General features: G+C 51.7%; 2 protein-coding genes across 2 annotated transcripts; both read right to left on the bottom strand.

The window, feature by feature from the left end:
• Positions 1-3,069: 3,069 nt before the first annotated feature.
• IUM83_18221 (uncharacterized protein) lies at positions 3,070-4,086 on the bottom strand (the record flags this gene model as incomplete). The annotated part of the gene is made up of 1 exon (XM_067943207.1): positions 3,070-4,086. The coding sequence occupies one exon, from the start codon at positions 4,084-4,086 to the stop codon at positions 3,070-3,072; it is 1,017 nt and encodes a 338-aa protein (XP_067785906.1).
• A 50-nt stretch (positions 4,087-4,136) lies between these two features.
• IUM83_18220 (uncharacterized protein) lies at positions 4,137-5,615 on the bottom strand (the record flags this gene model as incomplete). The annotated part of the gene is made up of 4 exons (XM_067943206.1): positions 4,137-4,850; positions 4,937-5,245; positions 5,401-5,425; positions 5,542-5,615. The coding sequence occupies 4 exons, from the start codon at positions 5,613-5,615 to the stop codon at positions 4,137-4,139; spliced, it is 1,122 nt and encodes a 373-aa protein (XP_067785907.1).
• Positions 5,616-18,844: the final 13,229 nt, after the last annotated feature.

Genomic DNA, 18,844 nt, shown 5'->3' with positions numbered 1-18,844 from the left:
CATATCAAGGAGCAGCCAGCTGGCGAGCGTCTCGCGACGCAAGACGCACCTTACGGGGACGTGACTGGGCTCTGCACGACTATTATAGCGCGACGAGGCTCCTTCTTTGGCTTGCTGCACGCTGGTCTGGCGGCATTCCAGGTCTTTCGTGGCTTGTAACGCTGCCAATGCGCCACTGTGAAGCCAAGCAAATGCAACGGGGTGGGGAGACGTTGCTTCTCCTAGGAGTGAATCGGTCGCAGATTTCGTCGGTGCCGTGGTGTCAAATATGGGAAATGCATCTGCGACTGGGCTACATAGGTGGTTGTCGCCGCCGATTTCCACCTGAGGAAGATGAGCGATACAGCAGGAGTGGACGCAGCGTATTCAGTCCTGATGTTTCGAGTTCCGTTGGCGGACAAGAGTGACGTCTGCTGCAGCAGCTGCTGCTCGATACGTTACGACTTCCATGCGGGCTGGCGTGTCATAGTTTTTGGAGTTGACCTGGCATGTGGCTGTGCACATGAAACTGTTTCGCGGTGAATGCTCGTCACTTCGCTTGACAGGACAATCGTCTTGGCTGTCGACCCCGCTGCCTCGATTGATTGTGACGCTACCGGCACCTGCCAATTTTGAATTGTGCGTGGATGGACGGTTAAGGTGCTTGGCTTGTCGCGGGCCCGGATTTCAACACAGTTCTGAAGATCAATGCAGCTTGCCCAAGACTCGCGCTCTGGAGAACTGCTGACGAGGTCAGTCGATAATAGTTGCTCTGGATTATTGGGAGATGGTGTGCAGCGAGGCCATATACGAGACGCACAATGCACACCAAGGACACCGCTGCGGCATTACGCTGGACGATACTTTCGATATCGTTATGTTGCTTCTTGCGTACATTCTCCACCTCGGCGCTTTTTGCCAGGTGAAGCTGTGGCCAGGAGCTGAGAATCTTCAAAACACGACGAAGCAGTGGAAGTCTCCTTTGTAGCTCAGCAAGTCCGACGTCACGGTCACCTTAGCACACTGAGGTGGTAAATGGCGAGCTTATGATCTTGATGAGTTATACAGATACATGTACACTTCACCAAGCAAAAATGTTATGCTTTCGGGTGGGAGGAATACGTATTTCTGTCCTGTGGTAGATGACATGATTGCTTACCATCAGACTGGGCCGCAGTCACTGATGCCGTTTTAATGAACCTCCCCATGCACGGACAAGGAAGGAAACCACCGATGAGTGCCATGGGGTGTGCTGCATGGTAATTGCATCGTATATTATCACAATGACTGGAGATTCTGGTTGTTTTTCGCCGTGAACAGTTCTCATCTGGCTTCACACAGAGTAGCTCGCTTTCACAAAAGCATGGTGACCAAGTGAAATCCTGGTATCTACCAACAGCACGTGCGCGTGCAGGCCTCCCTTCGATCAGCAGGGGAAATGCGCTCAAGTGCTGCTACATGGGTAACGCACCCGCTCAGGTTCTACATCCGCGGATGGAGCAAGTGCACGCTGGCACAACACCACTACGAGTACTTAGCAATACTACAAGTTCCAGGCGGTCAGACTCATACCTGCGCATAGATATATCTGCCAAGTTGTCACTTGCGCGTGGGAATCACTATCGATTGGTGCTCATAAAGAAAGCACGGCGTCGCAGGCACTTTATCCCTCACTGACGTTGTGACTGAGCTTTCGGATCAGAGCTACAGACTACAAACACAGCCCGACTCTATTCGCTGAAAACCATTGACGTCGCAGTTGCACGTTAAGGAGGCTCAACCTGTCAAACGTGAACTTTTGCTTATTCGTCGGATGCCGGTAGCTGTCGTATCGCTACTGACAGCCAACGCATGCGCAGATGCAGCTACATTTACGCGAGCACCATTGACGGCGGCCCGATACACACGTGCATATGGATGTTGGGGTTACTACTGCGTATCCGCTCGACGAGAAAGGAGGCAATCACACCGGGATGATCTTCGTGCGGCAGCCAATGCACGCGTCCTGGATCAAGTTTTTCAGTTGAAAACAGTGCTGTTCTTTGGACGTCACGTGATGTTACTAGCTGTTTCGCAAACACAATGGAGTGATCCGCGGTGGTAGACAGCGCTTGATGGGGTAATATTCGGTGGCCACGTACGAGGAGGAGTAAGCATTTTCTCTTCGATTTGTAAGATGAACCCGGAGAGCTACGCCCAGTTGGACTTTGATTATCATCTGCTCGAATGATATTTGGTATGTTTGAAGTGCGTTCAAGGCCTGGGTCGAGTCAAAACACGCAGGATAATGCAATTTCAGTTTTGCCTGACACATACGACGACTGCGCAAGATTATTTCATGATGGACGGGAGTACCACGTCATTCCTCCTGCTGGGCGAATCTTCTTCGAACTGTCAATTTATTTGCTCTGAAAAAGACCTTGTTGCATGGGGTGGCAGGCTCTTGCGGATGCGAGTGAATACCCTTCCTATTCCAACTGCTCTGTGCACTCAACAGTTGCATGGCAGTATTCTGGGCAAAATTCATGTTGGACAATTGCTTAGGAGCATACTACCCTGTAGCAGATTTCGGGCTCGTAAAATTGTTATGGACTGGGTCAAGCATCGAAAAGTGCAGCGGGGTGATGGCATCTGCTGGCAAAAAAACAATGTGGAGGTCGAGTGGGATTAGTGAGGGTTTTGCTGTCTACCAGTGTCCGGAGAGCAAATGTGCAAGTGAGGGAGGTACAGATATGATACTGTTGACGCGGCTCAGTCTCTATAATTGCCTCCACCACAAAGTATTCTCCAACTCTGGCATTTTGTCTAAATCGTGAGCTTTGCCCGCTACCCAATCAATCGCTTATCTTTCTTTTTCTTCGCGTGAACCTGAACCGTGATGCAAATCTTCACTTGAAGCTGCGAGGTGTCGCTGTCCACGAGGTGATGCGGGGCTACTAATGATGTAATCCAACTTGGCAGTTCAGCCCAGTTTCAACGAACAAAGTGCAAACACAGTTCTGATGTACCCCAGCTATGATGCACAGGGGACGAGATCGTGGTATCTGATACTGAGCATTAATCAACTACTACATTTCCTCGCTACCGATCCTATGCAACGCGGTCGTACATTCCAATCATCTCGTAAGTAGGATACCACGCTTCCACAACATCATGCTTGGAGTTGAATGACATCGCTTGGAAATCTGGAGCGTGGTTGTTGCTGTCCATCCTCCAGATTCCCTCTTCAACGATGGCCTTAATCACAAGGCATCTGGGATTGCCTGCGAAGTCTCGCTCCTGGTTGGCCGCTCCCACATCGATCTGCAGTTTCCACCGCAGAGCTGGTTGAGTGCCGTTGCTGTTGAGAGGCCACGAGCTCATTTCCACGACGAAGCTGCTTGGTGACATGAGCTTACCGCGGTAGTCCCCGTAGCTATGCGCGCCAAGGGGAATGGAGCTGGAGAGGCCACTTGGGAAATGACTGAAGATTCGTTGCCGGCTATCCAGCACTAACGTCATCCCAGACGGGTTACTTGGCGCGGCCATGCGTGTCTTCCCCCTATGGACGTCACCACGAACGTTCCAGTCCGAGTAAATTTCCAGTGACTGCCCGTCCACCGGTCTGATGTTGACACGGGCCATCTCGCGCATGAACGTCAGCAAACAACCAATCGAGACGTTGGTCGCAGAGGAGCCTCGGATCGGCGTCAGCAACGAGCGATGCCCGTTGAAAACCCACGAACCGTCAAACATCGACGCCTGACTCTCATCTCTCTGCGCCAAATTGTTGCGACTTGGCGTCAGGTTGGCCTGCTGTAGAAGGAACTGCGCTCGAAGTTGCGCCACGAACTCATGCATGCCGAACATAGTGCTGGAGGACAGAACATTCAACACAACGGACCGCAGCGGCTTCAGGTGGTCATACTTAAACACGACCGTCGTGATCTCTTCACATAGGAGAGATAGCGATGTAGACGACGAAGCAGACAGATCTTCGCTCCAACCGATGAAGCGATCCACCAGCTTGCACATCAGTGTGACGGCTTCCACGTATCCAACTCGCAGTCGGCGTTTGTCCAGCAGTGCTGCGCTGTACGACCGGAGGAAGCGTTGGTACAGGTCCAAGTTCGCGCTGTCTAGCGCCAACCACGCAGCCAGGTTACCACAGATACCCACTAGGCGTTTGAGTGGTCCGGGTGCGCCTTCCGCACTCGCAACTTCGTCGTCAAGTCTGCCTCCATCTCTACTGGCGCGAGCGAGTGGCTCGAGGAAAGCCCACGAAAGTGGCGGCCCTGCTTGTGGCTGAACGTCTTTCTCGTCGTCGCTCTCCCCAAAACTTTACCAGCTACCGAGCGATAGCCTGCAGTTTGATCTCTGAAAAGCAAGCTCAGCTGCTCCAAGAACGGTTGAAACGACGAGGCATTCATGTAGCGCAGAAAGTAGTAAAGGATGGCGAGTTGCTTCGAGGACGTCATGACGTCCGGGTGGCGGCACTCCCACAGCTTCCGGTCCTGCCAGAGTGCCTCTGCTTGAACCTCTGCTACCTGTTGCACCCGGGAAGCTGGTGGCCTGTGCTCAATAGCGACTGAATCGTGCGTATTGGCGCTGTGCGTTTCGACGTCCGCATTGACGCTGTGCTGGGTCCCCACCGCCGCACGCAGCGCCTCCAGGGCCTCGCGCTCCGCCCGCACCTCGCTCGGAGCTCGGCGATAGGACACAACCATAAACTCGGACGAAGAAACGAGACCCACGACGCGCAACTGTGACTGGACGCGCTGGAAGACGTAGACCCGCAGCGCGTGCTTCGTGAAGCGCTGCGCCTTGGTGGCGGCGCTTTCCCACTCGTAGTACCATCGCGCGCCAGGATTGATCTGGAAGAGGCTGCTGTGCTGAAAGAGGGGGGAGGCGCAGGTCAGAAATGCACTACTACACCCCCACACAGTGCTGACAGAGGGAGGAGATCGGTCGCACGTACATCGGCACCAGCAGCGTCGCGCACCACGGCGCCTTCGATCCACGTGCCCTTGGGGGTCTGCTCCGTCTGGATGGAGCTCACGACGTCGTCGTAGTCGATCGTGGCGTTCAGCGCCAGGAAGTTGGTTTGGGCCTCCTCAAAGTGCGCGTACACCAGCAGACTGCTGGGGTTGGCCGTGGACACCGTCGGCGGCGTGTCGGCCTGTTGCTGCTGTGCGGGGCTGACGAGCTGCACGCGCACGCAGAGCGACGAGCCGCAGTAGCTGCGGTTGAGGTGCTCAGGGCAGCAGTGCGGGAAGCAGCGCAGGATCTGGCAGGCAGGCAGGACGGCGCACGCGCGCCAAGCAGTAGAACCAAAGGGCGTCAGACTACATGGTGTACTGCATTTTGGTGTGGGTGACTGGCCAGCTAGCAGCTCGATGGCTAGCAGCCAGGTGCAGTGCGTGGCAGCCAGAGGTGGCGCACCTTGGTCTTCTTGGTGCGATTGGTCCTGCGACAGCAAGCAGCATGGACATTGCAGGCGGACTTCAGTACTCGAGGACCCTTTTCCCCTCGCCCCTCTCCCAGGATTATTTAGGTAGGGGCTATCAGAATGCGAGTGCATACCGTTTGTACTCGCCCAGGAACAGCGCCGAGTGGCGGCAGCCCCGCCGCTCGAAGTGGCAGGCGACGGCGCTCATGGCCGGCGGCGTAGAGCAAGAAATCTTGCTCTACCCGACAAAACGGCGACTGGCCCGCGCAGCGGCGTGGGCGTCCGCCAGAGTTGGGGCCATCTTTTTATGACTAGCCACAACCCCTTCAGCGAGGATGCGCGAATCGGTCCTTCTTCGGCGCGCCGATTGGTCCTCAGGAGCAGTCGCTGGCTTCACGTCGCGTACACTCGTTTCAGTGTCCTTCAGCCGCTCCGATTGGTCCCCCCGACGTGATACTCGGGCAGGATTGGCGGATTACCGCTGCCAATTTTCGCGATAAAAAGCTGACACAGTGACGAAAACCCCGGTTGTCGGACGTGGCGTTACGAACGTGTGTCGGTTACGTGTTTGAAACTGTTTCGAGCTGGCAAGCTGCTTCAACGCGCTGTGAAGCGGCTGCGCTGGGAAAATTCGGTTCATTAACTTTGAAGCGGCTGCGCTGGGACCCCACTTTCCGGGTGTGCGTGGCTCCAACGAGCTGCACCCGCCTATTCGCCCATGGGTATCGAAAGGCTCAGCAGCAGCGAATGGTGCACTGCTTTATAATTTGCATTGTAGTGGAGTTTGTGCATCCTTTCTCATACACCGAGTTCGAGTTGTGGTCGACTGGATTGAGACTGAAGAGCTGCGGGCCGACCGCAACTGCGCTGCAAGCAGCTCGGTCCGTGCCATAGTGTTACGAACCTCCCAGAAGCAGTTACGAACCGTCTGTGCTCGGCCCCCGCAGGGGTGGTCTCGGAGTATCTTACTTGCGCGGCCTGAGCACTACGAGGTTCCTCGGCGACGGGAGTTCATCCAGGCGAGTGCACTAAATAGCACCTGCCACGTGGTGTGTCCGCCATGGCCAGAGACGTGGCACAATAAAGTCAAGGCCAGTTGACAGCACCAGGGAGACGCTCAGCTTTTCGTTAGTCGCATGAGAATGCGTTGACTGCGCTCTCGCCGTTGGGAACGGAATCTCTCAGAGACGCGCGGGAGGTAACGAAGGTGTCTACTGCTCCAAGATGCTGTGTGCTGTTGCTGAGTGTTTCGCTTAGGTGCGGATTGAAACAGGATGCTGGCGAGTTTGGTGAATGCGGGTTGCTGAAGCGAACAAGTAGGTACTGTGTGAGGGAAAAGAAGAAACTACAACGGTGCGGCGTCTCGACATCGGAGGTACTTCTACGTGCAGCGGAGCTGGCGATAGCTACACTAGTAGTGCATCGCAGTACAGTGCACCGTGCCTTGTATCCGCGGTTTGGTTAGTTCCCATGTCGATATCTACAGTATTTCCTGCGTCTGACTCGCCGCAACCCCGTTATGTCGTTTCGTTTCGTTTCGTTTCGTTTCTCAGTGAGGTACGTTGATGTCACTTAGTTCTAGCTAACGACGTCCTATGTCCGTACCAGCAGAAGCCTCTTTATCTTCCGTTGCCTACCAAAACTCTAGCCGTAGCACCTGGCCCAGCCTAGAGTTGCGCTATGATTTACACCGTGGCATTCGCGGGTTCCGAAGATCCCTCAGTTAAGGTTCGGGCTATCCAATGCCCCACGTCATTCTGGGTATGAGCTGCAGCAGCTTTCCACTGGGGGTTGAGGATCTCCTACGTGTATGGCGCTCGTTGTGCGCTAATTTTCGAATCCACCGCAATCTTCGCAAGGGTGTCAGCCATTTTGTTGTACGCTCTGAGATGATGTTGCCACGAGAGCACGCAAATAGATCTGCTATATCATACGCAGCGCTCTTTCTCGGCGTGGAACGAGATGCCATCAAGCCCGGACTTCGGCAATAGCGGGAAAAGTGTATGTGATTGACCGTCCATTCAGTGCGTGGGTCATTTCTCTGTTGACTGCTTACACGTGGAGCTCGTCTGTGCAGTTTTGTTGTTGTTGCGATGTAGTTGTTTGTGCTTTATTGGCAATGCGGAGTTCGTGCGGTACCAGTGATACCGTACTGACAAAAAAGCTCGGAACGCGAAGAAGAAGAAAAAAGCTTTGAGCTGACGGCGGCGGTGCGCAAGAATAGTGGTTGCATCCCTGCGCAATCTTGATTTTCTGACATCAAGTGTGTTAAATGCGTGGCTATCGATCATTGCGTGAGCGAAAAACGGCATCCGTGATATCTGGATGTTGGTGTCCGTAACACAGCCATTTGGCGTGACGGAATGATCGATGCTTGCAAATTTGCTGACGCGTGCCGTTTTCGCTGGTGTGGATCGTGTTCATAAGTATACAGATCTGTCAGTAGATACTTATCGAGTTGAGAAGATATTTTCAACGCTATTAATCGATATTAGCTATTTATCGATTGAATAAATAGGCATCGTTATGGATGTGGAACGAAAACTGGGTTCAATCGATGTGCTGCATCTGTATATTACCGAGATGATCAGACGAGGCCGGTATTAATTTCGCCGGAGGTATGACGGTGATATGCGGAGGCCGTGGTTTTATTTATGAGGGTATGTTACTTCAGCAGCAAAATATCTTTCGGCAAGGTGGGTGGTGGCGGTGCGTGATTTTCGGCTCCTGGAAATCCAACATGCACACTGAACTAACTCGAGCTGACAAATTGGCAGCTTCTCGGTGTTGACGAGGTTCCTCGGAGCCCTCTTGGCTACCCTTTACCATTGTCCTACGCCGCAAGGGGATCCCCGCTGCCATATTTGGCTCCGGGGTCCGCGATTTTTACCCCGTTGGCATATACGTATATACTCCACGTTCTCCCAGACCAGTGCCAGGGTGTTATTGTATTCTGAGGGGAGATATAACTTTTAGTCCACGTTTACCTCTACCGGTGGAACTGGTCTTAGGCGGCCATCGAACTAACTGCAAATAAATGCATTTTCTTAAGTAAAAAGAACACAGCTATCTGAGCGGTTGGAACAGTTATGGATCGGTAGTCATTGTGAATGATGAGTAGATTATATCATCCTAATATCGAGTGATCCCTGGCTGTGCTTGCCTGTGTTTTATGGAGGTCTGCTTGTAGATCATGCACGCACAGGGACGGACGCGGTCTGGTACCCAGTACTAGGCTAGCACAGTCGAGCAAACCTCAGTAATATACTATTTCAAAGTAGTTTGACAGACTTGAGCGCATGTATTGCAAATCTGTGGTCTTTTGTGCTGTTGAATGCAAAAGCGATAGTGTGTATTAGAAAGTTGCCTCTCCTACAGCTCCTACTTGGTCGTTGCCCCTGCGACCGCTGGCATGGCGACCCTTACCAGTGGGCGCCATGCGTCCGTTGTGAAACTACTGTGTGTTCAAGTCTGAAACTACTGTGCTGTGCTCCACAAAATCTCAATCTGCCAGTTCAATTTTGCATCGCGAATGCCGCTGAGTTGACCGCATTCGTGTATAGTAGCCCAAAGCATCTTAATTAAGTACTGTAGTTCTTCGTAGTTAACCCCCAGCGCATAATGTGCTGTTACTTGACGTTGGTGGAGGCCAACTAGATTGAATTTCCATACTGCTGTGCTGGTGTACTCCCCAACACTAACATGTTAGTTACTATACATGTTAGCTAACTGTTAGTTAGTGTCTAGTATTTTGAGCTAACATGTCAGTAGAAGTTAGAGAGATAAGCGTGAACTCGACGACTAGAAAACTTGAAAGTGAGCTTGTAGTCTCCTTTGCCGCATCTAATAGCGTACAAAATCGAAGTCATTTTAGTAACACGCTAGCTAGTGAGCTGTTAGCCAAATTGTCGCTAAAGTACAGAATTTTGGCCCTGACATGGGTGTTTTTTATTAAAAACGTTGGAGTGTTTTCCTATAATGAACCACTTAAGTTATCTTATGGTCTCAACTTATAAAAAATTATCCAAGACTGAGAGACATTGCAAAAGCAAATATGGCTCACGATTCCTCCTCACGTTAAGTTGAATCATAGATTGGGTGGTTACCATAATAATTTTTCGTCCTGAATTCCTCGTGCACCATTGCTATTCATGGCACGCGCTTTGGATAGGTCCTAAAATACGTCTTATGTATCAAGCAGAGCGCATTAATGTGCGTAGTCACCATCCACTCCATTTAGTTGAATGGGTAGGTTGGGAAGACCTGTCAGGCCCACCTCTGGCCTGCTGAGCAAGCAAGCCAGAGCGATGCGGCGCAAAGGCTCTGGCTTGCTTGCTAGCGGTCAGAGGCTTGAAGTTCCTGTGGCAGCTACCCGAGAGGGTCAGCCGTCACAGTGAACATGCATTTTGTAGGAAAAACATGAAAAAGAAACATGGAACATGCATTTAGTAGAAAAGAAATGAAAAGAAAACAAAAAGACGCAGGGTAGTACATAGTCAAGGAAAACCCCAGAAATACGCAAAGAGAGCCCTGTGCTCGCGTAGGAGCACAGCGAGGCATGCATGTTAGGCTAGCAGTAGCAATTCAGTATTAAATAAACCGTCTACCCCGCACATCGACCACAACTACCGCGCTTCTCGACAGGACCAACACTCGCACCCACTTCAACGACAAACACTCTTCGGGCCCAACGCGACATCTGGTAGCACTTGCGGGGGGAAGGCTCGCTGCTGCACGGCACTCAAGGGGAGGCTTTTTCAGCTTGAGGTGTAAGTGTCACGTCAGCGTGACCAACCCAGCTGTTGGGGAGACTTTGGTACATTAATAGGGCAACCTATTATTGTACGCTGACCGTGGGAAATAACTGGAGGGCAGCCGTGGTGCAAATTTGTTTTGCATCTGGCCCCGGTGACAGCCCATTTGCCAAAGTAGCTACTGTTCTCAAAAGACTGCACCGCACATAAATCGAGCACTATAAGTCTCGAAGCCGGTTAGTCAGTTTTGTTCTTGGTAGCCCGGCACAGCAAAATTTGGCGAAGCGAAGACCAGGACGACAACCGTCACCGCTCGACCTCTCACGCGTCATCGACCTCTCACGCGTCATCGACCTCTCACGTGTCATCGACCTCTTCAAAGGCATCGAAGAAGTCCAAGACCTCCCATAGCGCATAACTCGGCCAATTTTAGGAAGTAGCACAGGCTATTTTCTTTAACAGGTTTTCTCTTTTACTTCTTTTAGTCAGTGCCCCTAAAAGTAGATTGCTCCCACCGGTATCAAGTTTCAAGGGTGAACACACAAAGTACGAAGTCTTCGCGTGTTCAAGATGGCGGATCCGGCCCAACTAATGCATAGTATGTTGGCGGCCATGGAGAAGCAGACAGAATTGATCGACGAGCTGCGCAAGTCAAGGCAGCTGTCGCAAATAAAGCTGGATGGGATAAAAATGCCCAGCTACGGGGGGACGCTCAAGGAATCGTTCCAACTATACCGGGAGCAGGTGGAGCAGTACTTTTTAGCTAAGGGCATAGACTGGAAGGATAGTAATTTGAGTGGACGCATTTTGGCTGTGTTAGCAGGATCGCTGAAGTATGGAGCCGCGCAGTGGTACATCGTCAAGAAGGACGATGTGAAGAGTGTGGAAGACTTCTTTTTGAAGCTGGAGGAAGAGTTCGTGCCTCCGGATCTTCAAGAACGTCTTCGGGACCAGATGAATGACTTGAAGGAGCGTCAGTGTCGAGACTTGCCCGATTATATCAGCAAGTTCAGGCACTTGATTACGCAAGTCAAGGAGATGAGCGAACTGGACAAGATCATGTATTTCTTGCGTGGTCTGCCGTCAAGTATTCGGGAGGAAGTCCAGTATCGCAGGAGTGCAACGTTGACCGACGCTATTACCGTAGCGCTCGACTATGACCGGTCTCACGCGCATCGTGGACGCTCGGATGGAGCACGCGACAGACCGAGGTACCGATCGTACGACAACAGACGATCGAAGAGCAACAACGATGGACCAGTGCCGATGGAGATCGACAACGTAAGGGTACCGTCGAAGGAGGAATGTATGCACCGAAACCTGTGTTTCCGGTGCGGGAGTAGCGCCCATCGGGCTCGTCAATGTCCGATACAGCCGCAGCAGACGCAAATGGCTAAGCGGAATGCGCCGAAGTACAACAACTCGGGCAGTAATCAAGGGCGTAAGCCGAGGATGAACATGGTCTCGAGGATGACGAACAGGTGGATACTGTCGTCATGGATCGCGTGACTATGAGTGTGGCTGACATCCAGGAACAAGCGGATGAGTTACAGGCATTCATGGACAAGGCACGTGTACAAGTGGAAGAGACTGTCACTGCAGCGTCAGAAATGACGGAAGATGCTGGCTCGTGTGGACTACAGCCAGTTGAAGAACCGAGTTTGCATGCGATGCAACCGGAATTGGAGTCTGGTGTGTGCGGATCGCCGCCAGAGCAGGAAGCTGAGTTGCATGAGAAGCAGCCAGTGAAGTTGGTTCAGCAAGGATCGCAACCAACAAGTACAACGGAGACCTTGAAGGTGAACGCAGTGAAGTCCGAACGTACGAGTAACCTTTTCATCAGGAAGGGTCGCATCAATGGCAGAGATGTCCGAATTCTGTTGGACACGGGTGCAAGCACGAACATGATTATGCCAGGTTTGGCTAGTAATGTGCTTCTGTCAAGACGACTTCAAGCTCAGCGCTTTGATGGCACGTTAACACCGGCGACGGATGTCAAACACGTGGAATCGCCAGTGAGCATGGATGGGTACTTCTTTCCAGCGATCGAGTTCGTGGAATGGAAGTTGCCGGAGTCGCACGACGTCATTTTGGGGGAAACCGTGGTTTAAGGACTACAACCCTCAAGTGGATTGGCAAAGGAGGAGGTTGTCATACCTGACCGGATGCAATTCATCGACGTCGATGCACCGTCGTTCTCGCACAACTTGAAGGAAGGCGAGTATGAGCAGGTGTTTCGGGTAAAGATACAACTTGTGCCCGAAATGGAAGGAATTCCAGAACCGATCTTCAACGTAGTCGGTAAGGAGTTCAAGGGTGTGTTTCCGGAGCAATTACCAGACGGATTGCCTCCGATGCGTGAAGTCAACTTTGAAGTGACGTTGAAGAAGGGGGCTCAGCCAAGCTCTCGTGCACCGTTCCGCATGTCGAAGATGGAACAGGATGCTTTCGAAGAATTTGTCAAGACAAGTTGAAGAAAGGATGGATTGAAGTGTCGAACTCGCCGTGGGTTTCGAACATCTTCGCTATCCCGAAGAAGGACCCAGTCACAGGTCAAATGCCGAAAAGGGCTGAATGGTTACGTAGCGGCAATTTGAAGATTCCGTTGCGTTGGGTGTTCGACTACCGCTATCTCAACAACGCGAGTGTCATTGCCAAGATCCCGTTGCCATTAATCGAGGAGTTGTTCGATAAGATGGTAGGTTGTGTCATCTACACGTTGATCGACCTTGCGCAGGGATATCATCAAATGCTGGTGGTGAAGTCAAGTCGTCCGTACACTGCGTTTCGAACACACAAGGAAACGTATCAGTGGTGTGTAGCGCCCATGGGAGTGGCTGGAATGCCAGGGACATGGTCCAGGCTCATGCACAAGCTGTTCGACAAGTACGAATTTGTCGTCGTGTATCTCGATGACATCTGCGTCTTCTCGAAGAGTATGGAGGAGCATGTGGAGCATCTGCGTGCAGTTTGTATGGTATTGCGTCGCGAGAAGCTTTTTGCGCACATGGCAAAGTGTTCGTTTGGTCAGTCCGAAGTGGCTTTCCTAGGACATGTTGTCTCGCAGGCAGGAGTAAGCGTTGACCCGCGTAAAACGGAAGCGATAGCCAAGTATCCGACTCCGACGAATCGAAAGGAGTTGTTGAGTTTCTTGGGTTTGGCAGGATATTATCGCAGATTTATCTGTGATTTTGCCGAGATTGCTCGTCCGTTGAGGGATTTGACGAAGGGAGATGCGCCATGGAATTGGACGAAGCCTGTGGAGGACGCGTATTTGCATCTCAAGCTCGCACTTCAGCAAGCGCCTACGCTGAAGTTGCCGGACTTTGAGCGACCGTTTATCGTGACGACGGACGCGTCAGGACATTGTATTGGTGGAGTTCTGTCACAGAAGTATGACGGAGCAGATCATCCGATTGCCTTCTATTCGAAGAAGTTGGATAAACATGAGCGTGGATGGCCTACGCATGAGAAGGAGCTACTAGCTATCAAAGTGGCTACGGAGAAGTGGAGACACTATCTGCATGGACGCCCATTCGACGTCTACACGGATAACGCAGCGTGTTCGTGGATGTTGCATCACCCACGAGTGTCACCAAAGATGGCTCGCTTTTTGACGCACTTTTCGCAATACACGTTTACTTTGCATCATGTGCGAGGTAAGATGAACGTTGTAGCGGATGCGCTCTCACGGCCTCCACCGGATGGACTGGAAGACGAAGAGGAGAAAGAAGCACCTCTTCCGGATGTGACGTATACGGTTCATGACTGCGACGACGAATGCGCGAAGAATGCCGCACCAGTTCATGACCACCGTATTAAGTCTGCAGTGTTGCGCAACTTGTCAACGGATGATACTCACCTGTTACTCGACGATGTCAACTTACGGGGAGAGGGTCGCCCGATTGGCGTAGCACAGCAGCAAGTCAACAACGTCGACTATCATTTTGTAAGTCCGCACTTGGCCCCTGAGACGAAAAGAGCGTTTCAGGAAGGATACGAATCAGACCCTGCTTTCAAGCAACAGTGGTCTAATGGAGCAGGAAAGGAGAAGTTCGTCAAGCACAATGGGCTTCTGTTTTTCAAACAGACGAAAGGCGAAACTGTCTACCGACTTTGTGTGCCGAAGGTAAAAGAGCTTCGCACAAATGTCATGATCGAATTTCATGATGGAAAGACGTCCGCGCATCCTGGAAGTCGACGTACGTACCTGAAAGCAGCGCAATGGTACTACTGGCCGACTATGGACCGCGACGTAAAGAAATACGTTCGCACATGTGAGACTTGTGCACGATGGAAGTCCAGTAGCCAGAAGAAGAAAGGACTACTGATGCCGATACCAGTGCCAAAAGAATGCTGGGAAGTGGTGTCAATGGATTTCATCACGGGTTTGCCAGTGTCGGAAGGGTTTGATGCAATACTAGTTGCAGTGGACAAGTTGTCCAAGCGGGCGAAGTATGCACCAACGTATTCGACAGCTGACGCGAAGGACACGGCTAAAGTGTTCTTTGATGCAGTTGTTCGGCATCACGGATTGCCGAAGGTCATCATCAGTGATCGCGACTCGAAGTTCATCTCGGACTTTTGGAAGTCATTGATGAAGTTGATGGGTATCAAACTCAGCATGACAACTGCGCACCGAGCTCAGGCAGATGGCCAGACAGAGCGCCAGAACCTCGTGCTCGAAGATGCATTGAGATGTATGATCTCGTATCACGGTGACGATTGGGTTAAGCACCTAGGGACTATCGAATATGCGCATTCGACCCTCGTCAACGCGTCTACGAAGTTCGCGCCATTCGAACTTGACACAGGACGTAAGGTGTCAAACATTGTGGCAGAGGAGATGAAAGACCTGCTGCAATCGGAGAATGATGTGACGCTCGCGGAGTTCGCGAAGAACTTTGCGAAGGAGCGACAGGAAATCGTAGAACGTGCTCAGAAGAATTTGGAAGAAGCTCAAGCAAGACAAAAGGAGTACTACGATCGCAAGCGCAGACAAGTTGTCTTTAAAAGAGGTGACTTAGTGCTGCTCGACACGAAGAACTTACCGCTGAAAACCGTAAACAAGAACACGGAATTGAAGAAAGCGAAATTAGCGGCTAAGAAGGTTGGACCGTTCGTGATTGAACGTATGGTGAACGACAACGTGGCGAAGTTGATACTTCCGCGCACGATGAAACGTCTTAATCCGACATTCAACGTGGAGTTACTGACCCATTACCAAACAAACAGTGAGGATTTTCCGAATACACCGATTCCGAAGGCTGTACCTCTAATCTTGGACGAGGACACTGGAGAAGAACTCTACATTGTGGAGAAGCTGCTCTTGAAACGAACTAGACGTCGCAAACGTCAATGGCTCGTGAAGTGGCATGGGTTGCCGGAGCATGAGGCAACCTGGGAAAGCGAAGCGCAGATCAAGCACGTTTTGCATTGGCGTCAACTCCTGGATGGGTATCGACTCCGCCAACGCGAAGTCAACCAGGGGGAGATGTCAGGCCCACCTCTGGCCTGCTGAGCAAGCAAGCCAGAGCGATGCGGCGCAAAGGCTCTGGCTTGCTTGCTAGCGGTCAGAGGCTTGAAGTTCCTGTGGCAGCTACCCGAGAGGGTCAGCCGTCACAGTGAACATGCATTTTGTAGGAAAAACATGAAAAAGAAACATGGAACATGCATTTAGTAGAAAAGAAATGAAAAGAAAACAAAAAGACGCAGGGTAGTACATAGTCAAGGAAAACCCCAGAAATACGCAAAGAGAGCCCTGTGCTCGCGTAGGAGCACAGCGAGGCATGCATGTTAGGCTAGCAGTAGCAATTCAGTATTAAATAAACCGTCTACCCCGCACATCGACCACAACTACCGCGCTTCTCGACAGGACCAACACTCGCACCCACTTCAACGACAAACACTCTTCGGGCCCAACGCGACAAGACCTGACTTGGGAGCCCGCTCGTAATTTGCCTGCACAGATGATCGCAGCTTTTGAAAGAGAGGAAAACCAAGGGGCATGGCCAACTTACATCAGAGTTCCAGGAGGGCATTGGCGCGCAGAACTACGTGGAGACTCACTGCCTAAGTAAAAATCCTGCTTCGCAGACTACTTTAATCAATACATTACTTATTGTTCTTACTATACAATACTAACAGGCACTAACATGTATAGTTTTGAACTAACATGTTAGTTAGTGTCTAGTAATACGGACCAACATGTCAGTGGAGTACACTATGTTGTGCGAATATCAACAAACATTTGCCCTGCGAGCTGTACTGTATTTTAAGATACCCATTTTGGTCAGATTTCATCGCCAACTGTTGCGTCATATTCAGGTTTGTATTGATCACAACACGCCATCTACGCCATACCCCCGTCGAAATTAATATCAGCCTCATCTGATCGTTTCGGCTTTACAGATACAAAATTCGATCGCACTTACCTTTGGTCCACATCTTTTGTTCAATCTCCATTTACGATGGTATGGCAAACGGTGAATATCAAGTATGTTGGGGACTGGGTGTGTGTGCACTCACCTGTATACTTTTGAAGTCGATGACCCCCAAAGCAATTTGGTGAAAATCATCCATTCCATCACGTGATCAATGCGCTTGGTCTCCAGCATCCAACCGTTGCTAATGCCGTTGTTCACTCACGCAATGATCGATAGCCACGCATTTAACACACTTGATGTCAGAAAATCAAAATTGCGCAGGGATGCAACCACTATTCTTGCGCACCGCCGCCGTCAGCTCAAAGCTTTTTTCTTCTTCTTCGCGTTCCGAGCTTTTTTGTCAGTACGGTATCACTGGTACCGCACGAACTCCGCATTGCCAATAAAGCACAAACAACTACATCGCAACAACAACAAAACTGCACAGACGAGCTCCACGTGTAAGCAGTCAACAGAGAAATGACCCACGCACTGAATGGACGGTCAATCACATACACTTTTCCCGCTATTGCCGAAGTCCGGGCTTGATGGCATCTCGTTCCACGCCGAGAAAGAGCGCTGCGTATGATATAGCAGATCTATTTGCGTGCTCTCGTGGCAACATCATCTCAGAGCGTACAACAAAATGGCTGACACCCTTGCGAAGATTGCGGTGGATTCGAAAATTAGCGCACAACGAGCGCCATACACGTAGGAGATCCTCAACCCCCAGTGGAAAGCTGCTGCAGCTCATACCCAGAATGACGTGGGGCATTGGATAGCCCGAACCTTAACTGAGGGATCTTCGGAACCCGCGAATGCCACGGTGTAAATCATAGCGCAACTCTAGGCTGGGCCAGGTGCTACGGCTAGAGTTTTGGTAGGCAACGGAAGATAAAGAGGCTTCTGCTGGTACGGACATAGGACGTCGTTAGCTAGAACTAAGTGACATCAACGTACCTCACTGAGAAACGAAACGAAACGAAACGAAACGACATAACGGGGTTGCGGCGAGTCAGACGCAGGAAATACTGTAGATATCGACATGGGAACTAACCAAACCGCGGATACAAGGCACGGTGCACTGTACTGCGATGCACTACTAGTGTAGCTATCGCCAGCTCCGCTGCACGTAGAAGTACCTCCGATGTCGAGACGCCGCACCGTTGTAGTTTCTTCTTTTCCCTCACACAGTACCTACTTGTTCGCTTCAGCAACCCGCATTCACCAAACTCGCCAGCATCCTGTTTCAATCCGCACCTAAGCGAAACGCTCAGCAACAGCACACAGCATCTTGGAGCAGTAGACACCGTCGTTACCTCCCGCGCGTCTCTGAGAGATTCCGTTCCCAACGGCGAGAGCGCAGTCAACGCATTCTCATGCGACTAACGAAAAGCTGAGCGTCTCCCTGGTGCTGTCAACTGGCCTTGACTTTATTGTGCCACGTCTCTGGCCATGGCGGACACACCACGTGGCAGGTGCTATTTAGTGCACTCGCCTGGATGAACTCCCGTCGCCGAGGAACCTCGTAGTGCTCAGGCCGCGCAAGTAAGATACTCCGAGACCACCCCTGCGGGGGCCGAGCACAGACGGTTCGTAACTGCTTCTGGGAGGTTCGTAACACTATGGCACGGACCGAGCTGCTTGCAGCGCAGTTGCGGTCGGCCCGCAGCTCTTCAGTCTCAATCCAGTCGACCACAACTCGAACTCGGTGTATGAGAAAGGATGCACAAACTCCACTACAATGCAAATTATAAAGCAGTGCACCATTCGCTGCTGCTGAGCCTTTCGATACCCATGGGCGAATAGGCGGGTGCAGCTCGTTGGAGCCACGCACACCCGGAAAGTGGGGTCCCAGCGCAGCCGCTTCAAAGTTAATGAACCGAATTTTCCCAGCGCAGCCGCTTCACAGCGCGTTGAAGCAGCTTGCCAGCTCGAAACAGTTTCAAACACGTAACCGACACACGTTCGTAACGCCACGTCCGACAACCGGGGTTTTCGTCACTGTGTCAGCTTTTTATCGCGAAAATTGGCAGCGGTAATCCGCCAATCCTGCCCGAGTATCACGTCGGGGGGACCAATCGGAGCGGCTGAAGGACACTGAAACGAGTGTACGCGACGTGAAGCCAGCGACTGCTCCTGAGGACCAATCGGCGCGCCGAAGAAGGACCGATTCGCGCATCCTCGCTGAAGGGGTTGTGGCTAGTCATAAAAAGATGGCCCCAACTCTGGCGGACGCCCACGCCGCTGCGCGGGCC

The sequence above is a fragment of the Phytophthora cinnamomi genome, assembly GCF_018691715.1.
Source record: "Phytophthora cinnamomi strain GKB4 chromosome Unknown Contig73, whole genome shotgun sequence".
NCBI classification, from domain to species: domain Eukaryota; phylum Oomycota; class Peronosporomycetes; order Peronosporales; family Peronosporaceae; genus Phytophthora; species Phytophthora cinnamomi.
The sequence above is the reverse complement of the archived record's forward strand: the minus strand, read 5'-3'. Positions and strand labels throughout refer to the sequence as shown.